This window comes from Orbicella faveolata, unplaced genomic scaffold (genome assembly GCF_042242905.1).
Source record: "Orbicella faveolata isolate gen_17 unplaced genomic scaffold, um_ofav_v1 contig_3, whole genome shotgun sequence".
NCBI classification, from domain to species: domain Eukaryota; kingdom Metazoa; phylum Cnidaria; class Anthozoa; order Scleractinia; family Merulinidae; genus Orbicella; species Orbicella faveolata.
In genome coordinates this window covers 18,376,923-18,402,428 of record NW_028301558.1, presented here as the reverse complement: position 1 = coordinate 18,402,428, position 25,506 = coordinate 18,376,923, and the positions used below count along the sequence as shown (strand labels likewise).

General features: G+C 39.7%; 3 protein-coding genes and 1 pseudogene across 3 annotated transcripts; 2 read left to right on the top strand and 2 right to left on the bottom strand.

The window, feature by feature from the left end:
• Positions 1–416: 416 nt before the first annotated feature.
• LOC110057410 (arylsulfatase I pseudogene) lies at positions 417–2,558 on the top strand (annotated as a pseudogene).
• On the bottom strand, positions 2,433–8,345 carry LOC110057411 (cytochrome c1, heme protein, mitochondrial-like). The gene is made up of 11 exons (XM_089297646.1): positions 8,237–8,345; positions 7,064–7,120; positions 6,719–6,867; positions 6,280–6,406; positions 5,209–5,265; positions 4,824–4,884; positions 4,480–4,532; positions 4,220–4,367; positions 3,727–3,789; positions 3,416–3,453; positions 2,433–2,906 (listed from the first exon to the last, which is right to left on the bottom strand). The coding sequence occupies exons 1-11, from the start codon at positions 8,291–8,293 to the stop codon at positions 2,796–2,798; spliced, it is 921 nt and encodes a 306-aa protein (XP_089153772.1). The 5' UTR covers positions 8,294–8,345; the 3' UTR covers positions 2,433–2,795.
• A 61-nt stretch (positions 8,346–8,406) lies between these two features.
• On the top strand, positions 8,407–24,553 carry LOC110057412 (GPI-anchor transamidase component GPAA1-like). The gene is made up of 11 exons (XM_089297645.1): positions 8,407–8,506; positions 8,808–8,942; positions 12,001–12,183; positions 12,326–12,579; positions 12,774–12,875; positions 13,358–13,554; positions 14,953–15,149; positions 15,400–15,721; positions 16,517–16,719; positions 22,176–22,358; positions 22,840–24,553. The coding sequence occupies exons 2-11, from the start codon at positions 8,869–8,871 to the stop codon at positions 23,102–23,104; spliced, it is 1,980 nt and encodes a 659-aa protein (XP_089153771.1). The 5' UTR covers positions 8,407–8,506; positions 8,808–8,868; the 3' UTR covers positions 23,105–24,553.
• Positions 15,709–19,568, bottom strand: LOC110057452 (extracellular calcium-sensing receptor-like). Its single transcript, XM_089297644.1, has one exon. The coding sequence runs from the start codon at positions 19,522–19,524 to the stop codon at positions 16,939–16,941; it is 2,586 nt and encodes an 861-aa protein (XP_089153770.1). The 5' UTR covers positions 19,525–19,568; the 3' UTR covers positions 15,709–16,938.
• Positions 24,554–25,506: the final 953 nt, after the last annotated feature.

The window sequence follows — 25,506 nt, the reverse complement described above, 5'->3', positions numbered from 1 at the left end:
TGGGCACCATGTCTAAAAATAACTTGAGGATTATCTTGTGAATATGGCTTATATGGAGGATTCACTCTCACGCCTACTCTTCATGCTCTCTTGTTTTGCGTTTCACGGTGCGATGAGAATTCGGACTGACTCAGTTGAAGTGACCTAAAGAATTAAGAGCGCTGTAGGGAATGCAACGGAAGTCGGTACCCTCGGGTAAAGTTATTATCTATCGCAATGGAAAACCTGCCACCAAACAATGAAGACCTGCAGTAATATCATTGTTTTCCTTGCTAATTGCAAGATTAACATTGGAATTCTTCTTGTTGTTAATCGCTCCACCGTGTTATTTAATTTATTAGCGAACTGTAAAGACCACTAAAGAGATCTATACAACTGATCACATCTTTTTACAGTGGAGAAATACGCTACAAAGAATGGGCTACTGCTTACACTTGAGATTAAGAACTGGAATCAAATGTCTTCTCTTCGTATTGCTTGAAATCGGTCTGACAATCATTGGCCAAGGTAAAAAGCCACATATTATTTTCATCTTAGCAGACGATTTGGGCTTCAACGACATCGGCTACCATAACTCGAAAATCGAAACAAAAGTCTTGGACGAATTAGCTCGCACGGGAGTTCGACTAGAAAATTACTACGTTCAGCCAATTTGCACACCAACGAGGGCGCAGCTTTTAACAGGACGCTATGATATTCACACTGGTCTACAACACGGCATCATTTGGCCCTCACAGGCAAATGCTTTACCGAGTAACGAAACGACAATCGCAGCGAAATTGAAAGAGAGTGGTTACAGAACTCACTTGATTGGAAAATGGCATCTGGGGTTCTATAAAAAAGAATTCGTCCCAACACGAAGGGGATTTGATTCGTTTTACGGATTTTTAACAGGTGGCCAGGATTATTACACCCATCGCAATCGACTTGGGTTTCCTAAAGAAGGTTACAAGTTTTTGAACGGTTATGATTTTTGGCGGAATGAAGAGCTTATACGAGATGTAGTCGGCGACTACACCACAATCCTTTTCGCTGAGGAAGCGGAGAGGATAATTACAGAACACGACCCGAACAGTCCACTTTTCTTGTTTTTGTCGTTTCAAGCTCCTCATGCACCTCTTCAGGTGCCCAAGCGATTTTTGAAGACTTACAAAAGCATAAAAGATCATAATCGGCGCGTTTACGCTGCCATGGTTTCGTGCATGGACGAGGCTGTTGGCAACGTGACGCGGGCGCTGAAAAAACGCGGCTTATGGAAAGACACCGTGTTAATTTTTAGCAGTGATAATGGTGGACAGGTCACCGTCGGAGGTAATAACTGGCCACTGCGAGGTTGGAAAGCTTCGCTTTGGGAAGGCGGTATAAAAAGTGTAGGCTTCGTGAACAGTAAACTGATTCAAAAACCTGGAAGAATTCACACAAGGCTGACGCATGTTTCAGACTGGTTCCCAACCCTCGCGCACTTGGCCGAGGCATCAGTTGAGACGATTCCACTGGATGGAGTTAATCAATGGGCGAGCATCAGTGAGAACAAACCGTCTCTAAGGAAAGAAATCCTACATAATATCGACCCTATTGATGAATTCTGGGGAACGCCAGACGGCTATTCCCATTGCCGTAATGCTGCTCTTAGGAGAGGAGATTGGAAACTACTCCTTGGTTGCCCAGGAAATGGAGACTGGGTTCCAGCAGCGGAAATGGGCCGATTGACCCAGTCTTCCTGTAACCAACACAAAATTAATAGTGTTTTTCTTTTTAACGTTACTAATGATCCCGAAGAAAGGGATGAGATATCTAAGCAGCACCCGGATGTAGTGCGTGATTTACTGGCCAGGCTGGAAAAGTACAATTTTACTGCGATACCCGCCCGGTTTCCACAGCCCGATCCTAATTCCAAACCGAACAGGCATTGTGGTGTCTGGGTACCGTGGATGGATAAATGAACTCGCTATTAAGATAGTGGAGTTCTGTGGTTTTGTTGTAGGCTGTCAACGTTAGACTGAATCAAAATTCCTGCATCATTTTAATAATTAACCAAATCAATCCTATAGAGGCCAACTTTCATTCGTAAATCGACAAAATAACCACATTTCGACTGAACTCCGTCACAAGTGTCTCTGAACTTTCTTTCATATTCTGTTTCAAGCGGGAAAACCCACTCAGCGCACTACGTAAAAAGCGTTCAGCCATCACGGGCAAACTATTTTAGCCTCGATCAGTAACCAAGTGTCCTTGATTATGAAAAGAGCATTCTGTCTGAATGTAGCAGTTTGGCGTAGCTCGTGTACATCTAACCACCTCCTCTTGAGAATTCAATCGGGATATTTCTCCAGAGGCAGTGGCGAGCGGTACTCAGACCATACCGGCGAGTCAAGAGGTTTTATGATCGCAAACTGTTTCATTGGAGAAAGACAACAATGGACCACATCAGAAACAGTTCATGGTGTGTATTCACATCACACTAAATTACAAGGCAAAGGTAATAATCCCCTTTACAAATTCGTGTACCTAACAGCATTTTCTCAACAAAAGATATGTCCTTGAAATAAAAAACAAAACACCAATAATCATCATGAACTGCAAAATAGCAGTCTGCTCAACAGACTGCTTTACAGGAAGCCCTGTTCAGTAACTCAACAAACAACACAGGGACGCGATTTGGAGTGCAAAGCCAAACTTTTGCATTCACTAATAAGCATGGGACACTTCAAAATGTGAGTTAGTTTTTGTTATCATTCACTGCTGACACGATCTGTGTAAAAAGTTACTTCAATCTTCCCGGATTAAAGAACTTTTCAGGAGTGAGGTGAAGGGCGGTACACGATCTTGCGACTCTTCAGTACCGACCACTTGTGTCGTTTGTAGTAGTAGGCAGCAAAACTCAAACATCCGAGAAGTACAACCGCCTGGGAAGAAAGAAAACAGGAAACAGTGAGGAGTTTAACACGTTTGAAATATTAATGAACCGCTGCTGCAACTTTAAGCAACTACCATAGAATTTTGAGCGCTAGCCCTTAGAAAACAAGCTTTTGATCTGACCGATGTTAAGAACTGGAGAGTCAGTCAACGAGTTACATGTACGAAAACATCTGCACAGTTAAGATTTCAGATACTTTGTCAGGATGGCTCGAAAAAGCATCTGTAACTGGGAGTCCAATCTCCTTCTAACTCGTTGCTGAAAAAAAGAAAAAATTGGTCATCTGCTAAATGTAGGTGCAAAAGGCGCCCCCCTCCCAATCCACATCCTACTCCCCCCCCCCCCCCCCCCTGCAGGGCCACACTTAAGTAAACAACAATCTTAAGTTGTACTGGTTTACCTGAGAAGGGATACAACGTACGTTGTGAATCACTAGCAGTAACCGTGAACAGTTAAGATTAATTTGGCCTGTTTACATTCACGTACACTGACATTTACCTTCATTCCCATTCTTTTGCGATCATCGTGTTCAGGTTCTGTAGGGAGAAAGCACTGATAAGAAGCCATTACAACTTACATGTACAGTCATTTCGATACAAAGTCATTTCAATACAAACTGAAGTCGATTTGATATAACCTCTGTGAGACACTCAAAACAGTATTTGACCACAATTCCAAACACCTTGTTCATCAAAAATACTCTGCTACCTGTTGTATTAACTCCCTTCTCTGAGTTTGGAAATATGGCCAAATGCTTTTTTCCATGTTTGACATTATTACATAAAAAGATATTTGCATCATATTCTCACCTGCAGCCCATTTAAGGAATGTGCACACATCTTTAGCCAACTGACTAACAGTAGCAGGAGTACCTAGAATCAAACACAGATACAGCATTTGTCAAAGAAGGTCAACAGTCTTGCCTCAGTTTGCAACTTACTCAGAGCGCCTTGAATCAAGACATTTGTTTTTTGAATCACAAATCCTGATAGAAGCACCAAATTTGATACTATAGCTTCACTTAGTCACCAGCCTACACAAATTCATGTTTTCCTTCGAATTTTCTAGTACTTGAGGTTGACAAAAATCATTAATCATGAGCTGCTCTGCACCCAAGCCTGTTAATAGCTTTTACAGAAACTTGAATACCATAAAGATGTAACTACATCAGATTTGATTGGAAGGCAAAAGGAAACTGAATTGAAGAGAGAAACTATGAAAAGTCAGTAATGCTGTTCAGTTGTCAGGGCTCAGACAGTATTGACACTTTTTCAGCCAGACAGTGAAAGTCTACAGTCTTACCATCCTCATATTCAATGATCTCGTTGTACAATGCTGGTGCCATGGCTATCGACTGCCCAGGGAAGTACGGATTGAAGTACAAGTCTTCCTTAACCTCTACTCCAGCAGGAGGATCCATGTATCCTGTAAGGATGGCAAACACATAGTCCTGGCAGAAATTAAATGCACCAGTTGTCAGTAACAAAACATGTACGTAACTTCAATATTATAAGTGTACAGATCTGTGTCTATGATATAATTTGTATAACTTGAACACGTACCTCTCCTCCATGTCTTGCTGATGTTATAAGACTCAGATCTGGTGGGTAAGCACCTAAAGTAAGAGTGGAAAACCAAAAGTATTAGCAATAACAAGTATATGTCACAGTAGCACTACTATTTAAAACATGCATAATGGTAATGTGTCTTCTAAGACCAATGATTGTGTCCATAGTGTAGGCCACATGGGAATATCTTGCCTCGAATTCAGTTGCACAGACTGTGCTGTTTAACCATGTCTTTTCTCACAGTTAATCTTTCTCTTCAAAATCTACAAACCAAATGGACAAACAGCTAATGTAGGTTATGTAACATAGGGTGTTCATTTACATGTCACATTTCTTACCAACATTAGCAGCTCTAGCAGCTTGTTCATTAGGATACGGCTTGGGGAAACCATCTGACAACTGGAAAAGCAAAAGGCGATATACTTTCAGTATACGTAAATTACAGACCCAACAGATCACAAAAAAGACCTCCCGGGAAGAAACGTACCAGGAATATCCCCTTATTCGTCTCACTACTGTGCCTGAGATGAAGAGCATAATACACTCACATATATGTAGAAAGGTGAATGCCACATAAGACAACCTTGAAAGTAGTATGGTACCTAAACTTGAGCGGAAGATTTCTTGAAAGAATTAACAGTGTATGCCCATTGGTAGACTCCTAATGGCCAACAACAAAGTGTAAAAATAAATGGAGAGATCATATTTTGCTTGCAGTCCCACCTTTCCTGGTCTTGTGAACATGTTTCCATCATCATCAGGCCCATCTTCAATCTGTGCCTATAGACAACAAACAATAAATTGATAATAAAATATTCAGTGCAGCCTACATACATAAAAACAAACACTAAAACTAACTGACTGACAAACTGATCAAATGATGCATGGACTGAAAAACTGATCCACTGAGTGCCTGAAAAAGGGATTTGCTGATGGATGGATAAATGGTCATGGACAGACAGACCGACGGATGGATGGATGGACTGACTGATATTGTATACAATCATGTCATGTACATGAGATTTCAACTTTGCCAGCCAGTTCAATTTTCTCAACAAATACGTAGCGATTAAAAAATACAACTCATAGCTGTAAGATAAAAGAAATCTGAAATCGTTCCTGCCGTGAGAATTGCCGCCAAAAACCTGACGTGGGCACTGAGCTGTGACAGCAGCGCTGGAATATTTGACAACCGGGGTTAAGTTGAAGCTCAGTTTTTCCTCTGAAAATGAAGTGAAAAACCCAGCAATCGCTGCTCAGTACCAGGGATAAATTGAAAAGAAAATAGAGATGGCACAAACGAAGGTCATAAGTTGTTTTCTTTCAAAAATATAATTAAAATTAGTTCTTTTATCTCCAGTGAACGAACATGTAATTTAATTAGTTCTTTAAACACAACGACGTGCAACCCAGTGCTTGGCTCGCACATGGAGGATTTTCGAGAACAAATAACTGCGAAGATTTCTTCTTTTTTCGCGGTGAAATTACTTTTCTTTAACAAAGCAACAAAACCATGATTGCTTAACATACACTGAAATGCACTTTTTAGAACCCCAATTTCAAAATTTTCCCAGGGAGGCTCCCGGACCCCCAATAAAAGGTTGCAGTCACCCTCCCCCCCCCCCCCCTCCATGGGGCTCCGATAAAACCACTCCATGTCTTTTTATCGGCATTGTCCGTTATTCTCCCTCTTCTTCAAATTTTCGGGAGAACTCTGTTTATGTACATGTATGTTACAAAACTACAAAATTTAAGCGTGCATGACCAAGTCATGAAAGGAGTTTGTTTCCATACCTCTGCGGCAATAGCTTTCATTTCATCCTCAGTGTAAGCTACGCCCACAAGATGACGATACGCTAACTGGTCCATTGAATGACAAGCAGCACAAACTTGTCTATAAACTTCATAGCCCCGCCGAATACTGGCAAAGAAAGATAAACTCTTAGTTAACTGTCTGCAACATATTGTAGTATGTTACATATTAATCAAGACCTACATGTATACAGTGTACATATACACTAAATATATTATTGACTAAATAAAATAAAATTGCCACAAAATTAAAAAAAATAAAGCCAGTACATGTTACTTAATTGTGATTTTGATTGATTTTAAGTCTCTAACCCTCTAGGCTTTGATTCCTACCAATAAAAAATTGTTATTATTTTCCAAATTTAATATATTGCTGAATAACTTGTAACTTGATTTTGAGCCACATCATACATGAGCATACCTTGCATGATCCAGTGAACTAAGGAGACCTTTATGATCCCAAGGGAAGTGCGGAGGGTGAAGTTCAAGATCTGCGGCACCAACACTCGGCTGAAGAATGTAACCAGTAGCAAGACCCCCAGCAGCAAGGGCACCAAATGCAAACCATATCTTAGAAAAGAACAAAATATGCAGTTTATGAATAGAACAAGTACAGGTATTGAAACTGCACCCCTGAGAACATGTACAAGTAAATGATCAGAGTATGTATATCAAGTATCTCACTGTACTCCTGAAAACATGTACACTATCCCACGCTGACCTGCACATACTGTACTACTTATACAACATGATAAAAACAACTTACTTTTGGGTTGCTTTTACTCTCTTCTAAAGCTGCTGTGGTTGTCAGTCTGGATTGCATCTAGTTTTTAAAGTCATTGCAAAGAAAATGTGATTAGAAACAATGAAGATTGCATTGTGCTCACTGTAAAAATTTATTTTCAAAACATGAGATAGATGTCATATGCCATAGCTTGCACAAAGCATGTCTGTAGAAAAAGCCTAAAGGGAAAAAGAGGATGTTAAGATGAGGGATCTACCCTTACTTGTCGTCCAGCCATCATCCTGTTTTCTAACACAAATACAGATACAGTGGATCCCTCTCATATAAGCTTAAATGCTTCAACAAAGACAACAATTTTTTTTTGCACCATGTCAAAGCACCTAGCCTGCGAACACAGATGTATTTCCGGCTGTCGCTTGTCTCTGCCAAAAATAATGACTGCGAACCTGAGCCAGCAAACAATTTCTGCGACGTAATGACTTTTGTTTCTCCTTGGCCAGTCAGATTCCATGATAGAATGAAACTCAAGTGCTCCTTGCAGCGAATACCTCGTGCAGTAGTTCTGGGGCTACTTGAGCTAAACTGTGATTGGCTTAAAATTCCCACCACACAGAAATCGTTTCCTGACTTGAGTTCGCAGATGTTATTTTCAGCGGAAACAAGTGACAGCCGGAAATATGTCTGCGTTCGCAGGCTACAAAGCACCCAGCCAGTTCATTTCTTACTAACCAACCTTCCATTTCTAATGCTTCAAAAATAATGATATTAAAACAAATCAAACTTCGACATAACGATATTTGCAAACATCCATCAAGGGACATTACATAACATTTAAGCTAAAGCTTATTTACAGTGATGCTAAGCTCAAATATCCTGATACTGGACTGTAAGCTTATATTTTAAAGAAATCAACGGAGCACTGATAACGGAGTCGACGTTTATGTACCAAATGTACATGTATCAGAAAAAAAACTCGCAAAGCTTTAAAAATATTAGCTCTCAGAAAAGTCAAGCTCTTTTAGTTAGTTTTAGCGGTGTATGATCGTTGCGCCATTACAGCATTTCTGATTCTCGAAAAAGCGTGAAGTTGGTAGGTTCTGTACCACAACCCCATCTATGTTTCCACTGAGACTTTCTCTGTAAGAATTTTCTACATATAGAACAAACATCTCACGAACTGAAAACTTTTGTTACCTTAAAAACATCCTGTAATCGCTTCGAAATTCCTCGTAACCGGCAACTGAACGCCATCTTGAAATGGACGTGGTTTTCTCCCAGAATTCAGTGGGACAATATTGCATAACCTGACCGACTGCGCATGACTATCAGTGAGAAATGTAACCTCGCCAAAATTCATGTTCGTGTTCGCTTAGATAGAGCCTGGATATGAGGATTGTTAAAGATGGCGGAAAATCTGGGAACTTTTTGGCGTATTTTTGTAGCTTAGTTTCGGAGTGTGAGGAGGTAAGTACTAAGAGAGTAAAGTCTTCATAAATCTGTCGTATATATCCTTTGTATAAATTCTGTCATTTTTCTAAGTCAAGTGAGAGTTTTAGATGTAAATTTGCTAATTTTGTAAATTTGGTAGTACAGAATTGCAGAAATGAATATTGACGTCAGCTGTGTACTATACTCTGCACAATGTGGCTGGTACAAAACGTAACCTTTCAAAAGCTTAAGTTCATCACATTCCATAATACAGGTGTATATTAACTTTTACTCAAAATTTTCCTTTAAACACAAAATGTCCTCTTTTCTATTTCAGGTGAAGCCACAGTATAAATTAATAGCCAGTCTACCTGTGTAGTTCTACTGTGTGAGAAGAAATGGGTCTTTTGTCAGATGTCCATGGCAGGAAGAAAGTTGTAGATATCTTGGTGGCTCACTGCTCAAAATTGTGGTAAATGCTACTAGTTTGAATCTGAATTAACTGAAAATGCAAATATTTTAAAATTACTGTACATAATACAGTGCAGCTCAGATATAAGCGAACTACGCATACGCGTATCATACGAGCGTATTTTGCGTATACGCGTATGTCAATACGCGCGTATATACGCGTATATACGCGCATATATACGCGTATATACGCGCGTATATGTCTCTTTGTTATGCATTCCCACAAGTTTCTTTATGTGAAGCATTGTTAGTCAAACAAAGGACATTATGTTTCTTGAGAATGAAAATGGCTTCAAAGCGAAATTTGCATATTGTTAAAACATCAGCCGGTCAATAAAAGCTATCATATTTCGATCACTTCGCAAATTCACCGACAAACTACCGTTTACCAACACTTGATCTTAAGCTACTAAAAATGGGAAGAAAATTGATACAGTCGCTTGAACTCCCTATTTTAACACGTGAACTTTATGTTCTTACAAGTAAAGATCTGTGTTTCGGCATGTGTAGGCAAGTCGTTTGCGAAATGTTTATTGTCTGAATTAGCGTTCTGAAGATCCTAGTCGAAAAAATGATATCTCCGGTTATATTTGATACAGATCATGCATTCAAATGGTAAAATACTCTTTCCTTGACGAAAAAATTGTTTATCAAAGTTTCTATGGTGCGCCGCTCACGTTTAGTTATTTTTTCTTCAAGGAAAAGTTGTGTGTTTCGGCACGCGTCGGCAAGTTGTTTGCGAAGCGTTTATTGTCTGAAGATCCTCGTTGAAAAAATGATATCTCCGGTTTTATTTGACACAAATCGTTCATTCAAACGGTAAAATGCTTTTCCTTTTACCAAAGTTTCTATGGCGCGCTGCTCACGTTTAGTTATTTTTTCCTCAAGTAAAAGTTCTGTGTTTCAGCATGCGTCGGCAAGTCGCTTACGAGATGTTTATTGTTTGAAGCTTTCCGAAGACCTTGTCGAAAAAATGATATCTCCGGTTCTATTTGACACAAATCGTTCATTCAAACGGTAAAATGCTCTTTCTTTAGCCAAAGAAATGTTTATCAAAGTTTCTATGGCGCGCTGCTCACGTTTAGTTATTTTTTCCTCAAGTAAAAGTTCTGTGTTTCAGCATGCGTCAGCAAGTCGCTTGCGAGATGTTTATTGTTTGAAGCTTTCCGAAGACCTTGTCGAAAAAATGATATCTCCGGTTATATTTGACACAAACCGTTCATTCAAACAGTAAAATGCTCTTTCTTTAGTCAAAATAATTGTTTATCAAAGTTTCTATGGCGCGCTGCTCACGTTTAGTTATTTTTTCCTCAAGTAAAAGTTCTGTGTTTCGGCATGCGTTGGCAAGTCGCTTGCGAGATGTTTATTGTTTGAAGCTTTCCGAAGACCTTGTCGAAAAAATGATATCTCCGGTTATATTTGACACAAACCGTTCATTCAAACAGTAAAATGCTCTTTCTTTAGTCAAAATAATTGTTTATCAAAGTTTCTATGGCGCGCTGCTCACGTTTAGTTATTTTTTCCTCAAGTAAAAGTTCTGTGTTTCGGCATGCGTCGGCAAGTCGATTGCGAGATGTTCATTGTCTGAAGCGTTCCGAAGACCTTGTCGAAAAAATGATATCTCCGGTTCTATTTGACACAAATCATTCATTCAAACGGTAAAATGCTCTTTCTTTAACCAAAGAAATGTTTATCAAAGTTTCTATGGCGCGCTGCTCACGTTTAGTTATTTTTTCTTCAAGGAAAAGTTCTGTGTTTCGGCATGCGTCGGCAAGTCGCTTGCGAGATGTTTATTGTTTGAAGCGTTTAGACCTTGTCGAGAAAGTGATATCTCCGGTATCTGACACAAACCGTTCATTCAAATAGTAAATTACTCTTTTCCTGACAAAAGAATTGTTTATCGAAGATTCTATGGTGCGCCGCTCACATTTTGTTATTTTTAATTTTCTTCGAGGAAAAGTTGTGTGTTTCGGCACACGTTTCCAAGTCGCTTGCTTGGACCGTGTTCAGACTTTGTTTCGAGAAGATGTTATTGTTCGGTTGTGATGTTTGCTCCATGAAGATGGGATTGTTGAAGCGTGTATCCCCGGTTCTATTTGACAAAAAAAAAAAATAGTAAATTTTTGATTTAACGACAAAATACTCTCTCTTTTAATCAATATTCAGTCAGTTAATTTCCAGTCAAGTGCCCAATTGCAAAATGTTAGTTTCAGCTAACATTTTGCTTAGTCTGTAGGCATACGCGCGTATACTGTGTACGCGTATTCAAAATAAAGAAAGCTCTTTCTCGCTCTGTGGCAAGCTGTCAAACCATTGAAAACAACAATGACCTGATAAGAAAAGAAGAAACAATAGGTCAGCTCATACATACTAATCAGGCATACGCGTATATGCTGTATACGCGTATGTGCGTATATGCATACGCGTATGTGCGTATATGCATACGCGTATACGCGTATTGGGCTGACGCGCATTACACGTATATTTTGGTTCGGATATATCTGAGCTGCACTGTAAATGAATTAACTTAAAGCTACATATGTGATATGTACTGTAGGTGAATGACATGTACTGTATTAGTATCTTATGATAATTAATGTAGGGTTTCAGATGGTGAGAAAAAGTATTCAGCATTCTTTATCAGTGCTTAGCACCAAATTGTGGTAAAAAAAATAATAAAATATTTCCAGCCTAAGGTGCAGTCCATGTGAAACTCATGCTGAAGGTATGTCATAATTTTAAGGAATTGATAATCGTAAAAAAAAACCGAAAATCTATACTAAAGATCTTCTGCATAACCTGTATAAAATGCACTCTGGTTTCCAGCTTCATTTTTAAGATTGCACATGTCTATGTGTGGATAATGATCATGTTATTGTATAGTTACAAAAACTAACAAGAAAGATCATTTTTCTCCAAGTTGTTTTCCTAAGTATAGAAAATACCCCATCACATTTTGCTGCAGTATGTAGTCTTAAGTTAATAACTGTGCATCTGTAATACACGATAGTAGCATTTTTATTTTATTGATCTCGTAACCTTTTTGTTTGCTTTCACAGTATACTTAGTTATATTATTGGCATTGTCTGGCTGTGTGCTTTGTCTGATCGAGCATTCAATGGCCGGGTTTATTTTTCTGAAAATGCATTGCTACCTGGACTGGTTGAAGCAGAATACAAGAATCACAGACTTGCTTCTGAGTTGTATGGGAAGTTATCAACACTGCCAGAAGGAGATATGAGGTACTGTTTTAAAGTACTGTAGTTATTTTGAAAATGTATACAAATCTGATGGCCATCCATATGTGAGGCTTTAAGATAAATACTGGTATTTAACTACAGTTACTATAATAAAATCATTATTAATGTAATCTTTTTTTTCCAGTAATGCTGCATCACAGATGATCATGAATGCAATGGAAAATATTGGCCTTCAGACTTATCAACAGAACTTCACAGTCCACTTGCCGTTTCCTGGTGTTTCAGAGCTGCCAGACGTGGCTGGCTTGAATGTTTATGGGATTCTCAGGGCTCCCAGGATAGCAGGCACTGAGGCAGTGGTCATTAGTGTTCCTTACAACCAAGGCAATAACAAAGGAGCTCTGGCGTTAATGCTTTCATTTGCAGACCATTGTCGCAGTAAGTTTGAAAAGTGTTCCAAATCAAATCATACAGGGCCAAACAGGACAGGGAGTATGCTAGCCAGGTCAGGAGTGATCTTGTCCTCAAAGTCCTAAAGATTTTTTTTTCCATTAGTCTGACCTATTTACTAGTCCCTTCTCTTGCCTGGAAACTACATGTATTTAATTGTGTATTGAACTTTGTTTTTGTAGGAAAAAGTTACTGGTCAAAGGATATCATATTTCTTGTGACAGACAAAGATCAGCTTGGAATGCAGGGCTGGCTTGATGCATACCATGGTCTTCCAAATTCTTGTTAGTATCAATATTGACTGGCTGCCACATATTATACATCGGTGTACCTTTTATGTTCTTGCACACTATATTAGATTTAAGGGTTACAACAAAAATAATTAAAATTACAGTGAGTGTCAAACCTCTCCACAACAGCCAACTGGACAAGGAAACTGGCTGTTGTAGAGAGATGGCTGTTATGGGGAGGTGCACATAGGGGTCTAAACATCTTTAAAAAAAAAAAAAAAATGCTTACTTTGGTGTATAAATACATGTAGGTAACAAAATCAAAAGATATCATTCAATAAAACAGAAGCAGAGACCAATGACATTTGGTACGGATTAAGTTTGGTGACCTTTTACTGTAAAAAAAATGCCTGGGTTTTGAATACACCTTTTGTGAGTCATTGATTGACTGGCTTTTGTCAAGAGGTTATTTTGGCAGTCAGGGCACATTAGTTTTTTTGCCATTGTGGTGAGGTGGCTGCTTTTTTTCTTTACAGATATTTCTTCTGCTCCACTTGAAGGACATTCTGGTTCTATTCAAGCTGCATTGAACTTGGAGTTTCCACATGAAAAAGTCAACTCCTTTGAGATTGCTATTGAAGGAATAAATGGACAACTGCCTAATCTTGATCTTGTTAATACCGTGTTCAGGCTGTGCCATAAGGAGCGTATTCCAGCAACACTGCATACAGAGGTAACAAACTCTGTAATCAAAATGCTGTAAATGTTATTCTGACTAAATTTTAGTCAGTTTTGATCTTATGATTCCTACTTACAAATAAGGTTGACTTCTTACTAAGGGTTACACTGTCTTAATGATAGGTCATTAGAGAGTGTTTTTTCTAGCCTCACTGTTTCTGATGTCAGCACTTTTTGAAAGCACCTAAAGTAATTGTAATTTTTGTAATTTGTGATACGTGTAATTTGTTAAGACGTGTTACTTTAAATAATAATAATAATAAAAAAAAAAAAAAAAAAAAAAAAAGAAAGCACCTAAAGTAATTATTTCATTTTTTGTATTTAAAAAAGTATTTTTTTCTAAATGCAAATCAAATTTTATAATCATTATACATGGCTACACGTAGCTCCGTGAGCAGGCAAGATGAACTGAATCCTGTGCTGTGATTAGCTACCAGAGCAGGTAAGATAGTGCTATCTTGCCTGCTCAGGTTTGCGCACAAAATAATGTTATTTTTTTCATGTGTAAATCCTTTATTGACCAAGCTTTTTCGGTCAAGATGGCTGGATATTGGGGTCATTCTTTTTGTTTTGCATGTTTATGAACCTGGACTCCATCTCGGTCCATAAACACGCAAAAAAGAACTTGGCCAATGTCCACCCATCTTGACCTCACGCTTGGTCAATAACCCACATTTACCTATTGAAAAAGGATTGTTATGCACTTAAAATATCTCAGTAAAAAACAATGAAATTCATGTAAGTTGGATAAAAATCTATTGGAATTTATCGTGTTGCAAAATGCATTTAATGGTGACCTAGTTTTAAAAAGCACAACAAATAATGAAGTACAGTAATGAATTAATAATATACATGAAAAAATTACTCGATTCTGATTGGCTGAGAGCAGTGCAGTTCAAGTCTAACACCAGTGCAAAAAGTGTAACAACAGTGCAAAACATATAACACCAGTGCAAATTATACATTGTAATTCTGGATTATGATTGGCCGAAATACAATAGGAAATATTCTAAGCCATTGATATGAGGTAAAATGATGATGAGAATTTTGTGTGGAAACTTTGAAAAAAGTTTTCTCAAATGAGAAAAAATGGCTTCAAGAAAGATCTTCCGGCACTTCCTTCACGCAAATTTTTTCATGATTATATTATTAATAAGTAATCATACCGTTTTTCTCTTTTAATTTGGAATTAATTTGCACTGGTGAGTTTTTCAAAAAGCTGAAATTGCACTTGCCAAAGTGGCTCATGCAATTTCAGCTTTTTGAAAAACTCACTTGTGCAAATTAATTCCAAATTGAACGAGAAAAACTGTATTGATTACCTATACTAATTTGTTTCGTATGTTGTTTTGTAATACATTATGTTCATTTTTTATTATTATTATGTCATCAGGGATACCATGAACACTTAGGAGCCTGGGCAGACTCTGTGCAATCCCTTGTTACCATGGTGATGATGATGTTTTATCAAGCCTCTGGTAGGGCTTCTGGAAATCATGGCTTATTTCACAGATATCGCATTGAAGCTCTCACAATGAGAGGAGCTGGAGAGACGTGGGAGTATGGACGTGGATTTCTGGAAACTGGAAAGTAGGCATTGATACTTGAAGATTAATGTTGATTCAACTACACAATTTCTGTTACATGTAATTTTGTTGTTGTTATTGTTGTTGTTTTTTCCAGCAGATATTTATTCCTGGGAGTGCATAATTTACACGCACAGACTGCATCTACTTGAAGTTAACTGTGTAATTTTCTCCAGGCTTACATATTCTGTAAAATTTCAGGTAAAATTTGAAAATAACAATTAAAAAAAAATGTTTATTTTTTTTTTCGGCAGGGTCATTGAAGGTATTTTCCGCAGCTTAAACAACCTCCTAGAACAGTTCCACCAGTCATTTTTCTTCTACCTCCTCCCAGAGTCTCATCGATACGTGTCTATCGGTATGTACATGCCGCCCTTTGGCTGCCTTCTGCTAGGCCCTGCCATCATGGCCATAGTTCTCTGGACATTAGCAGGGTCTGCACCAGAAAATGGGTCAAAGGTTGACACCTCACAAGAGGAAGGGGCCCCAGAGGAAGAATCAGGGGGAAAGAAAGTTGCGAATAGCGAAGGTTATGTTCGTCCAAGGGAAAAAGAAGTTCCTGATCTGGAAGACAAGGTGTGTTTTACTTTATTGTAGCCTAACCTTGTAGTTGTTACAACTGTAGGTAACTTAAATTCTAATCACACCGAAAAGAATATAAATTATTTATTAACTTATCTTTGTAAACACAAACACATCACCAGGAACAGGCATCTCGTTGCCAAGATTTCCCTATAACTCCATACATTAATTATGCATACAGTTCTTTGTTTAACCAATCAATAGCCAAAACAATAGGAGAGTCTTTGTTTACAATATTTACCTCGTTACCATAAGCGATACAGTTTCAGATGGAGCTACAAAGAGATTAATACTGAATATTAAAAGGGCACAGCACGATTAACTGTCCCAAGGAATTTGAGCGCGATGTATTGAATACTTTTTGTGCGACAAGGGTTTAAAAGCTCAAAATTTTACTCAGTTTTCAGTGGGAATGATGCTACGCAACACAATATATCGTGATTGACAAGTTGACGTGACATTTATCTCCTTCACAAAAGAGATCTGGAAACGAGTAATGTGACATCTTTTGGAGCATCACGCTATTTCTGATGATTTTACGGAAAGCGGAACTCAGTTTGTCTCTAAATGATAATTTACAACATTAGTATGACCAAAGATATTTTTTCATGGCCTTAAATTCCCAATTGATAAACAGTGTAAAATTTTGTCAACTGACAACTATTTTAATACAACTGACACAATCTCTCAAGTACAAGGAATTACGTTACGTTACTAGAAGTTATAAATGCTACGTTTGGCGATATGTTTACGTCATGTAAGCTACACGAATTGTCTCAATATTTGCAGGTTGCTTTTTTACGATATCCTCCCGACATTGGAAGCGTTGTGCCGATTGTCATGACAACACACTTGGCTGGTGTGTTAGTGTTCTGTTCTCCAGATCTTGGTTATAAACTGGGACAAGTCACAGGAGCAGATCCTTTGCTGTCTTCATATGTAGGAATGGCTTGCTCCTTCCTTGTGTTAGTGCTTTTTCCATTTATCACCAGGTAAGATACAACTACAGACTAACGTGCGAAAAATGTCTGTCGAGGAGAATTAACATCTTGATTTTGGGAACCGCTGCTAGGTTAAGTCTGGAGATGTACATGTAGGTTAGACGGCTAGCTAGACGTCGTGGAATTCAACTTGAGGCAGTACAGTCATTTTGGAAAAGTAAAATTTTTCGCAAATGTCGACGGTTCTCGTTGTCGATCGTAATAACGAGGTCACAGTTTTTTCGAATTGTTGGCCAATTTTCCACCCTTAGTAAGAGCACCGCGATATGTCGTTGTTGCAAAGGAATAACTTGCAACTTGCGCTCTGGATACGACCAGAGTATTCTGTCCTGGTTTGAACAGTATTATGTAGATTCTGGGTGCAAAAATGCAGAGAAGGAATCCCAGGGCACTAGTAATGTTCGTGGCGCATTCCAGCACGGTTATGTGCCATCCGTCAAGAGCGAACGCCACTGGGTAGTAGGCCAGTGCCGATAGGAGTAAGATGTACATGGCAAATCCGATACGCTTGGCTTCGTTGAAGTTTTCAGGGATATTCCTTACCTTGTAGGCGTAGTACGTACATGATAGCGAAAGCACGAATCCGTAGGTGATGTTAACGAATACGATGTTTTCCGCAGCGTGTGAACTGTATGCCTTGCAGATGATTGAAATGTGTTTCAGATACGTAATGGTGGTTTCCTTGTAAGGCGGACCCAGCGTTAGCAACGCTATTGTCAAGCTCATCTGCACAGCTGTAAGCGAGGCTAGAAGAGCTCTCTGAGTGCTGGCTTTAGCGATGAAGGGTTTGACGTTCTGCGCAATGATGTCCCCTTGAAATGCACTAGCAATTCGTATTGTCTTGACGAGGAGAACGCTAACGCACAGTATCCAAATGGTCATCCGTCCACAGTGGCTGAATCGGCAGATCATGTTGGTGGGTTCGGGTAGATTGAGTAGAGATAATACAAACAATGAGGTGACCCCGGCTAAGAGTATTAAACTCATTTCTCTATTTGAGGCCTTGGCTATAGGGGTGTTGAAATGCCTTATGAAAATACCCCACGTGAAAAGCGCCAAAATAAGACCAAAACTGGCAAAAACCGTGATAAGTATACCACTGATGCTGTTCAGTTGCATGCTTATTATCGGAAGCTCCGTGCACTTCGTTCGCTCTTTATTCGATCGCTGTCTCTGTGAACATTCTGTACAGTTGTGGGAACCGTGCCGCGTGCTTATGCTGTTTTGTTGGCATCTAATGCATTCCCAGCAGCATGGTGTTGTCGGTGACATCCTAGTCCCTGGGGGACACTCCTCTACACATACGGACCTCGGCATGCTGCCGTTCAAGTTGGCATTCCATAACACGTTTGATTCTAGCGAGAGCTGCGGCTTAGCGTTTTTCCTCCAAGAACCAACCAAGACCTTTTTGTATCGCCTACCTGGGAGATCGCCCCTCTGAAAATTTACTATATCGTACGATGCTGTTTGTACATCTCCTGACTCGTCGAACTGCACGCGGCCAGTGACTCCATCGAAACTGACTTTCTGAAGGTAGAGAGGAAGACTTTTCGTATCAATGCTGGGTGAAACACGAGGACACTCTCCTCCCGGTAGTAAACCATTTGGTTCCACGCATTTGTACATTTTGTCAATAGCGTGGGCAACTGCGTATACTGCATCCAGAAGATAAGGGACGAATGAACTCCGAATTTTTTTAATCGACTGATATAAGGACATGTTCTTTGTGCATTCTGACAGTTTGCGGTTGCAATGTTGAGCCCAGAATTCTTTCCACCACGTTAAGTTACTCTTCAAAGTTCTCGCTCGTGTCATCGTTCTTAAGTGATCATCGAAGGCCTTGTCACGGTAGTCACGTGGCTGAATTCCCAGAGATCCCTCGAGTCCCGTGAAGCGCGGGTCCAAATGCACGCTCTCCTCGGCGGTTATAGCGTCGCTGAAAATCCACGTGCGATCGCGCACGCCTTGTTTGTTCGTTTCTTGTAGAAAAGCCCTTCCATACCCTCCTGACAACCACACAATGACCACTCCAATGTTTCGTTGTTGTTTGAGCTTGAAGACAATTTGACTGAGCTTCTCGGTGTAATCGAGTCTCGGGAGAAACTCGGAATAAGCAATGCAAAAAGTTCTGCGCTTGTAAACTTCTTTCTCAACCGCCCAGACGCCTTGTCGTCCGTACGTGTCGTCAAGTGCTATGGTGGCAACGTAAGTCCAATTGAAGTACTCAATGATGTCCGCCATGACCTTAGCTTGCCATGTGTCGCAGGGAACTGTGCGGAAAAAGTTGCGGTACATCTTGGAGCTGAGTTCGTGGCTCGTTGCCGAAGGGCTGATAGCGGCGATGCCGTTTACTTGGAGAAGACCCCCAACCAACACGGCGCTTATGGAATCGTGCGGACCGATAATAGCCACAACTGGAGGATGAGATGACAAATCGTTTGTGCGATTCTTACCAGACTGGCAGAATGGATCGGTGCTTCTAACCACGTCGTAAGCCATCGTCATCGCCATGCCAGCGTTCTCGCAGTAGTCGCGAATATCGTAACCTATAGTGACGTTTTGTAAAATACTGGAATCGTTGTTGATGCGCTCAATAGCAAAGAGCATGGCCTCGACGTGACCAAGACCCATGGTGAATAACTCGCTGCTGCAGGTGTCATTTGGTCCTTTGATGTGCACATCGAAAAGGCCCCCTAGGGTTACGTCACCCGGCTTGAAGATACGGTTTGGATGAAACTTGGAATCCGCTCGATGGATATTTGACCAAAAAATTGCGAGAATAACGAAGGAAAACATTGCCCGGTGTTCGCGTTTTCCAAAGTCTGTCACCACTTGGACGCAACTTGATCGGTTTTGGGTGAATCCTATATTTGCCACCTTCTCTTAAGTAAGCGTGCTGACACGAATCTGTTGACTTAGAGATTTTTTTTCATCAAAAGGGAAAATTTATTTAAACACTAGTACTAATGATTTCTCGCATTTGATCTCTGAGCCCAAAATAATAATTACAACAAAAATTGTTAAATTTGGTTTCTTTGAAGAGTTTTCTAGAAATGGCAATAACATACACCTGATAACATACTGTTCCAATTACTGGCAGCCAATAGTTAAGATGGGAAAAAATTAATACAATTAAATAAAAACATATCTGCTTCGCTTGACAAGAGTGAAAAATATTTACATTTTGAAAGTTCTTAATTAAAAAAGTGAGTGTCTTTTTTACACAACCTGTTATGTTTTTAATCTCGAACTTTGTCGTACTGATTCTGGTAGCCTACAACGTAGACAAAGTATAAAGAAATAATTAGTTCTTGGAACACCATAGCGTACTGTCGTTTTATACGTTTCCGCACGAAAACAAACCAAATTTGTTGTCACTTTGTTAGCGACTTTAAGTAAATACATTTACCGAGAGGGAGACTCCATTATCCACTTTAATAGTTGAAAATGAGCTTCTCACGATACGTGCGTTTCAAGCCGTAAAAATTACGTACTGTATTTTGTCGGGCCGCTTTATAATTTTCTACTTCTTTTGCGACATTTTATGCGCAGCGTATCTTGTACAATTGTATAAATACTGGCCGCTGTCTATTCGATGAAAAATTCGGGCTTGAATTGCGGAAAATTTCTTATCACGAATGGAACGGCAATTCCTGAATTTTCGGAACTGAAGAAGAAGGGTACTTATCATTTAGATCAGAAATCCGGGAATTTCGGTTGAAAATCAAATGGAGTAGTAATTTTCCGGAAAATTAATTCGGAATTGTGGACGACATTTCGAGGTACAGCTGTAGTCCTTTTTGTTCCTGTTGGAACGGAATGGCCGAAACTTCCTTACCATTTGCTAAATTTACCAATTTCCAGACTCTCGTCAGCCGAAAACAATTACCGCAAATCGAATTGCAAATCGTAAGCGCCATTTCCTTCGGTTGGTTTGCTGATGCTGTAAAACCCTTACCATTATTTAACGGTCATTCCAATCGGTTTATTCCAACAAACGGTAAGCACCTAAGTTGGCGAGGTATCTCCAAATTTTCGCAATATGTCCGACGGAGAATATCTGCTCCATTTGATTTTCCTCCCAGAATTTCCGGAATTTTCGGTCGAATGGTTCGTTTTTCCTAAATTCAACAATTTTTCGGCTTTTCTGGAAACTTTCCTTGGATATTTCCGTATCATTTTGTCCCCATTTCAAAATTTTCGGGATTTTTGGTTGAATGGAAGGCGCCGCTCTCTTCCGCACAGGTGGAGATGTTCCATCACGTATTAAAAAACGCAAAATAAAACACTCTTTTGCACCACTTCTTCGGTGAGTTACTGTGTGATTTATTTCGCGAGCACGCCTTCTGTTTCTACACAGCGCTTATTAAGTCTCCTTGGTTCTTATGGAGGCATTGGTCGGCACGAACCTCTGACCATCTACTACCGTGAGAGTTGATGTGCGCCATCTTTTTAGCGTTTGTACACCAGTTTCGTGGAACTCTATCGCAGACATATAGAATGGTAATGATAATTCTTTATTTAGGATGATAAACTCCGCTTAGCGAAATAACTACTTCACCGGAAGCCCACTATGAATGGAATATATTTTCAATTTTCGAAGACATATGTTTGCGTAATAATCCGTACAATGTTGGTAAATTATGTATTTCATGTTTTCCCAAGCTGGAAATGTCGATTCTCCTCTCCATGATTGACATACATGTTCATATCTTTTTGTCAGTTGTGAGGACCTGGTCGTGCTGTCCTTTACTCGAGGAAAGATCTCATCGACATTCTTATCACTTGTTAGTTTGCTATGTATTGAGATTGTAAGGAGATTTTTTCTTAAGGAATCGAAAACATTTACCTTGTTTCTATCTATTTGTAGTAGAGATCTACTAGTATAGTAATACCAATGCTGCAATTTGATTGGCTGAACTACTCGTAAATATACATTATCAGCCATTAGAGTGCAGTGGTAGTCTACATAATAGCAACGTTTTCTGTCTTATCCGATGTTTTTACCGAAAACACGTCTCAAGATCGGAAATCGACCATCATGCGGCTTTGACCAAATTTCAAAATGTGATAATGAACTGACGAGCGCGTACAACAGCTGCAAGTTTCAAACAACAATTTAATCCGCGCACGGATGTGTTGATATGTTGAATATATAGCAATTATGAAATAGTGTTTGTCATTGTTATTGTTTTGTAGAGTATGAGTATATTCAAGTCAGAACTGATGGAATATCTGAAAATATGATAGTAAAGTTACCAAAGTTTAATCTTAAAATTTGCGCTAATCCTCGACAAGCATAACGTAAAACGTAGACGTATTTTGTGTTGGTCACGCGAGATTTCGTGACGAGCCTAATTGTTTTCTGCCCGAGAAAGCTATCATTTTGATGTCTTCTTTTCAAAATAGTTTCCCAACTTATGACTTAGTCTTTGTTTTTCTTCAAGGAATTCAAGTGACGCTGTCCCTTATCACGTGACCCTGAGAAGCCATTACATGCTCAAGTGTGCAGCACTTATACTCTTCTCGGTTCTCATGGGAACAATGGCTGCCATGAACTTCTCTCTGGCGTTCTTTGTTGCCATGTTCCATGTGCCTGTGTACTTGTTTGTGAAACCTTCATGTAGCAGGTGAGTTGTCTATTTCTTGGTTATACCTGTTTGTCCTGTTCTTTCCAAGTAGGTGACGCGTCCTGAAAACATAAGCCTGAACGTTTGAAGATCGTTTTTCAATAATTGAAAACGTCCGCGTTTTTTAACCAATTGAAACGTTAAGCGGATAATATAGCAAACTAATAACTATTTTCAGTTGAATGGGGTTAGGGATGTTTCGGTTTCAAATACAACGTAAATCCCGATCGATAATGACATTTATTACTTAGTGTTTCTCAGGAGAGTACAAAAACTGCGAGAAACGAGTAGAAATATCAAACGACTTGCTAAGAGTAAGAAAGCGGTTCAACGGGCTTGCTGTGTTTTTTTTATATCCTCTGATTGCTTGAGAGTGCCAGAAACGTTTCAAAAAGTCGGGAATTTATGAAAGAAATCGTTTGACGAGATTGATATATGTAGCTTGGCTGTACGAAAGTTAACCTGTCTCTTGTGTTTGCAGGACTCGTCGCACCATTCAAGCTCTTCTGTTGCTTTTGGTGTGGCCGCCCATGATTCTTTTCCTCCTGTCGTTAGCGTACAATGCAATAGTTTCAGGAAATGATGCTAACATTACTTCCATACTTTCGTCGACTCTGGCCACCGTCCAGCAATCCGTGACGTCATCAATCAGAGAAGCCCGGATGTTAGGCACGTGGTCCTTTGCTATGACGTGCCTTGGCTTTTTACCAAACTGGCTCATGTTTTGGTGTTTAGCGTGGCGTTGAACGCTTGACCGGAACTTTGCAGTGCATTTTCAGGTTTAATTAGAAACACTTGTTTATGTACTGAGCAACGGAACAACGATGAGAAAACACTTTGTCAATGAGCAACACTCTCTTCAGCTTTTAAATGTGTACATTTGTTCCCTATTTTTCCGCTTTGTTTTTCACACTGTCTTTCCGCGACTTTCTTTCCGCGTACATTTTTCATCTCGCGCCTTTGAATTTTAGTTTTGAAAGGCTTTAGACTGTAAGCTGATAGCCTACGAGTGGTCCCATTTTCGCTAGGCCGTCGAGCGTTACCGTAAATCGCGCGACCATTTTTTTCGCGATTTTCTTTTGCGTCACGCACGACGGTCTAAGCGAGACAGGGTCTACTCGTAGTCGTAGGACGCTTAAAGCTAACGACTCGCGTTCTTAACCGGAGATTGCTTTTACACAAGATGATTTGGAATCCTGGTTACTCCTGGAGGTGATTTTAATTCCGCCGTCACACCAAGTGACAAAATCGTAGACTACTCACTTGAAAAAAGATTTTTCCCTTCCAGAGACTACACCAAGTGACAGTTATGACGTCACTCTAAAAGCTTCTTTCATCAATATTTTTCCAAGAGGTAAACTAATAAGATAAAATTAACTTCCTTCTTCAAATGGGATTAATATTCGAAAATGGCGGTCGGAGTTTCGAAACGTAAACATTAATTTAGGCATAGCCTCTTTGTAAACCAATACGGATGCCATATTTCTCTGCCTGTTTAATTCTCTGTTTTCCTTAGCTTATGACGGTAAATTTTTATCGTCTGCGGTTAATGGGAATAGTTCTGTGTTTTTCAATAGGAAGTTCAAAATGTCCTCTGAATATCAGCTGACGCCATTTCCATGTATTTATACAGAAGTTGTTCCAGCGTGAGGGTATTAATTGAAGCTGGGCATGATTTGGCTGTCAAAATTTAGGAGAACTTGGCAGTTAGTTGTGCTAGGGATTTTCGAGCTGGAGTGGGTTTCTCTCTAAATATAGTAATTTAATTTAATTTTTAATGCTCCGCAATAACACGGAATGACACCAAAATAACACCGGAATGAACCTGAAATGACACTGGAACGTACCGGAATGACAGGTATACAGGAATGAACAGAAATGAACCGGAATAGTACCGGAATGACACCGAAATGATGCCTGGGGCGTAGCCAGGATTTTTCAAAAGGGGGGAGGGGGGTCACTGTGTCAAGACGAGGTTTCTCGCTAGATTGTCATGTCGTTTTCGCCACCTGTTGTACTGTTTTCTTAAAAAAGGCTTACAAAAAGGCTTGCAAAAAGGGGGTTGACGGGCACCCCAGGATCCCCCCCTTAGCTACACCCCTGGATACCGAGAGGAATCGGAAATATTGGTGCAGGGTATGAACGAAAATATTAGGAAATGGTGAAAGAGCTAGAAATTAAACGTTGTGACAGGCCTTCACGACTCCTGCTGTTCGTAAATGTCGTTTCTTTGCCTTTAGAAATTGGATTTCACGAGTGTGCCCACCCTTGAGTGATTTTCCTCTTTAGTTCCGTTCCTGCTTTTAGTAACGATCCTGAAAGAAGATCTATCTTTTCAGTTGCTTTTAGTTTCGGAGGAGAAAACTACGAATAAACTGGTCTCTAAAAATAGCTCTATCGTGACGGAAAGTATTTCAAAAAGTTCGAAAGCATGCATCTAGCCTGTTCCAGGCTCTCGATCAGCGAGGACGATCGAAAAAGTGGGCGTGCGACGAGCGGGAGCAGGCTAGAAAGCATCGAGTCTAAGGAATACAAAGTGTGCGGGCGATTACTCCGCGACTTTCGTGCCTGTAAAAGCTAACCTAGACGATGTCGCTTCAGTTGTGCTACCAAGGTAGGTTGAACGATAAAGATAAACGATATCTTAACATTTTTGCAGTTGTTTGGCTCGTCACTGCTCTCGAAAGCACCGGTATGTATCGCCACTGAAAGAATTAACAAGCGCTTGCCATAGGCGCCTTATTATAATCATTTTCATAACCGTATCATAACGGTATCATAACCATTCATTTTGTCATCAAACTCTTTTCACAACGATCATTCTGTTTCGACATTTCATCTCATTTTCCAGTCATGATAAACGTAGTGACTGTTATTCTCTTATCAAAGCGTTCAGGCATTGGGCAAATGGAGTGTGTTTAATCATTACTTGTTGTTTTGTCAGACTCTTTCTGTCTTTCATTGTGATCTGTAAAATGCGTAACAGAAGCCAACGTAAATCTGTGCAAGAGTTCCAGACGATACACAAGGCCTAGAGGAAAAATGCGAAAGTCGTGTTTTGTCCCTTGTCAGTTGTGTCTCGAACGGCTTCCTATCCACCAGAACACCCCAACCAACTCACACCTAATAGTTACCTCTCGCGCCGGTT

Coding starts and splice junctions, on each gene's coding strand:
- LOC110057411 (XM_089297646.1), bottom strand. CDS start 8,293: ATGGCGTTCAGTTGCCGGTTACGAGGAATTTCGAAGCGATTACAGGAT. Junction 6,407..6,718: donor AGTTCACTGGATCATGCAAG/GTATGCTCATGT, acceptor TTTCTTTGCCAG/TATTCGGCGGGGCTATGAAG. Junction 4,885..5,208: donor TGTTCACAAGACCAGGAAAG/GTGGGACTGCAA, acceptor TTGCTTTTCCAG/TTGTCAGATGGTTTCCCCAA.
- LOC110057412 (XM_089297645.1), top strand. CDS start 8,869: ATGGGTCTTTTGTCAGATGTCCATGGCAGGAAGAAAGTTGTAGATATC. Junction 12,580..12,773: donor ATTTGCAGACCATTGTCGCA/GTAAGTTTGAAA, acceptor TTGTTTTTGTAG/GAAAAAGTTACTGGTCAAAG. Junction 15,150..15,399: donor GGATTTCTGGAAACTGGAAA/GTAGGCATTGAT, acceptor TTTTTTCGGCAG/GGTCATTGAAGGTATTTTCC.
- LOC110057452 (XM_089297644.1), bottom strand. CDS start 19,524: ATGTTTTCCTTCGTTATTCTCGCAATTTTTTGGTCAAATATCCATCGA.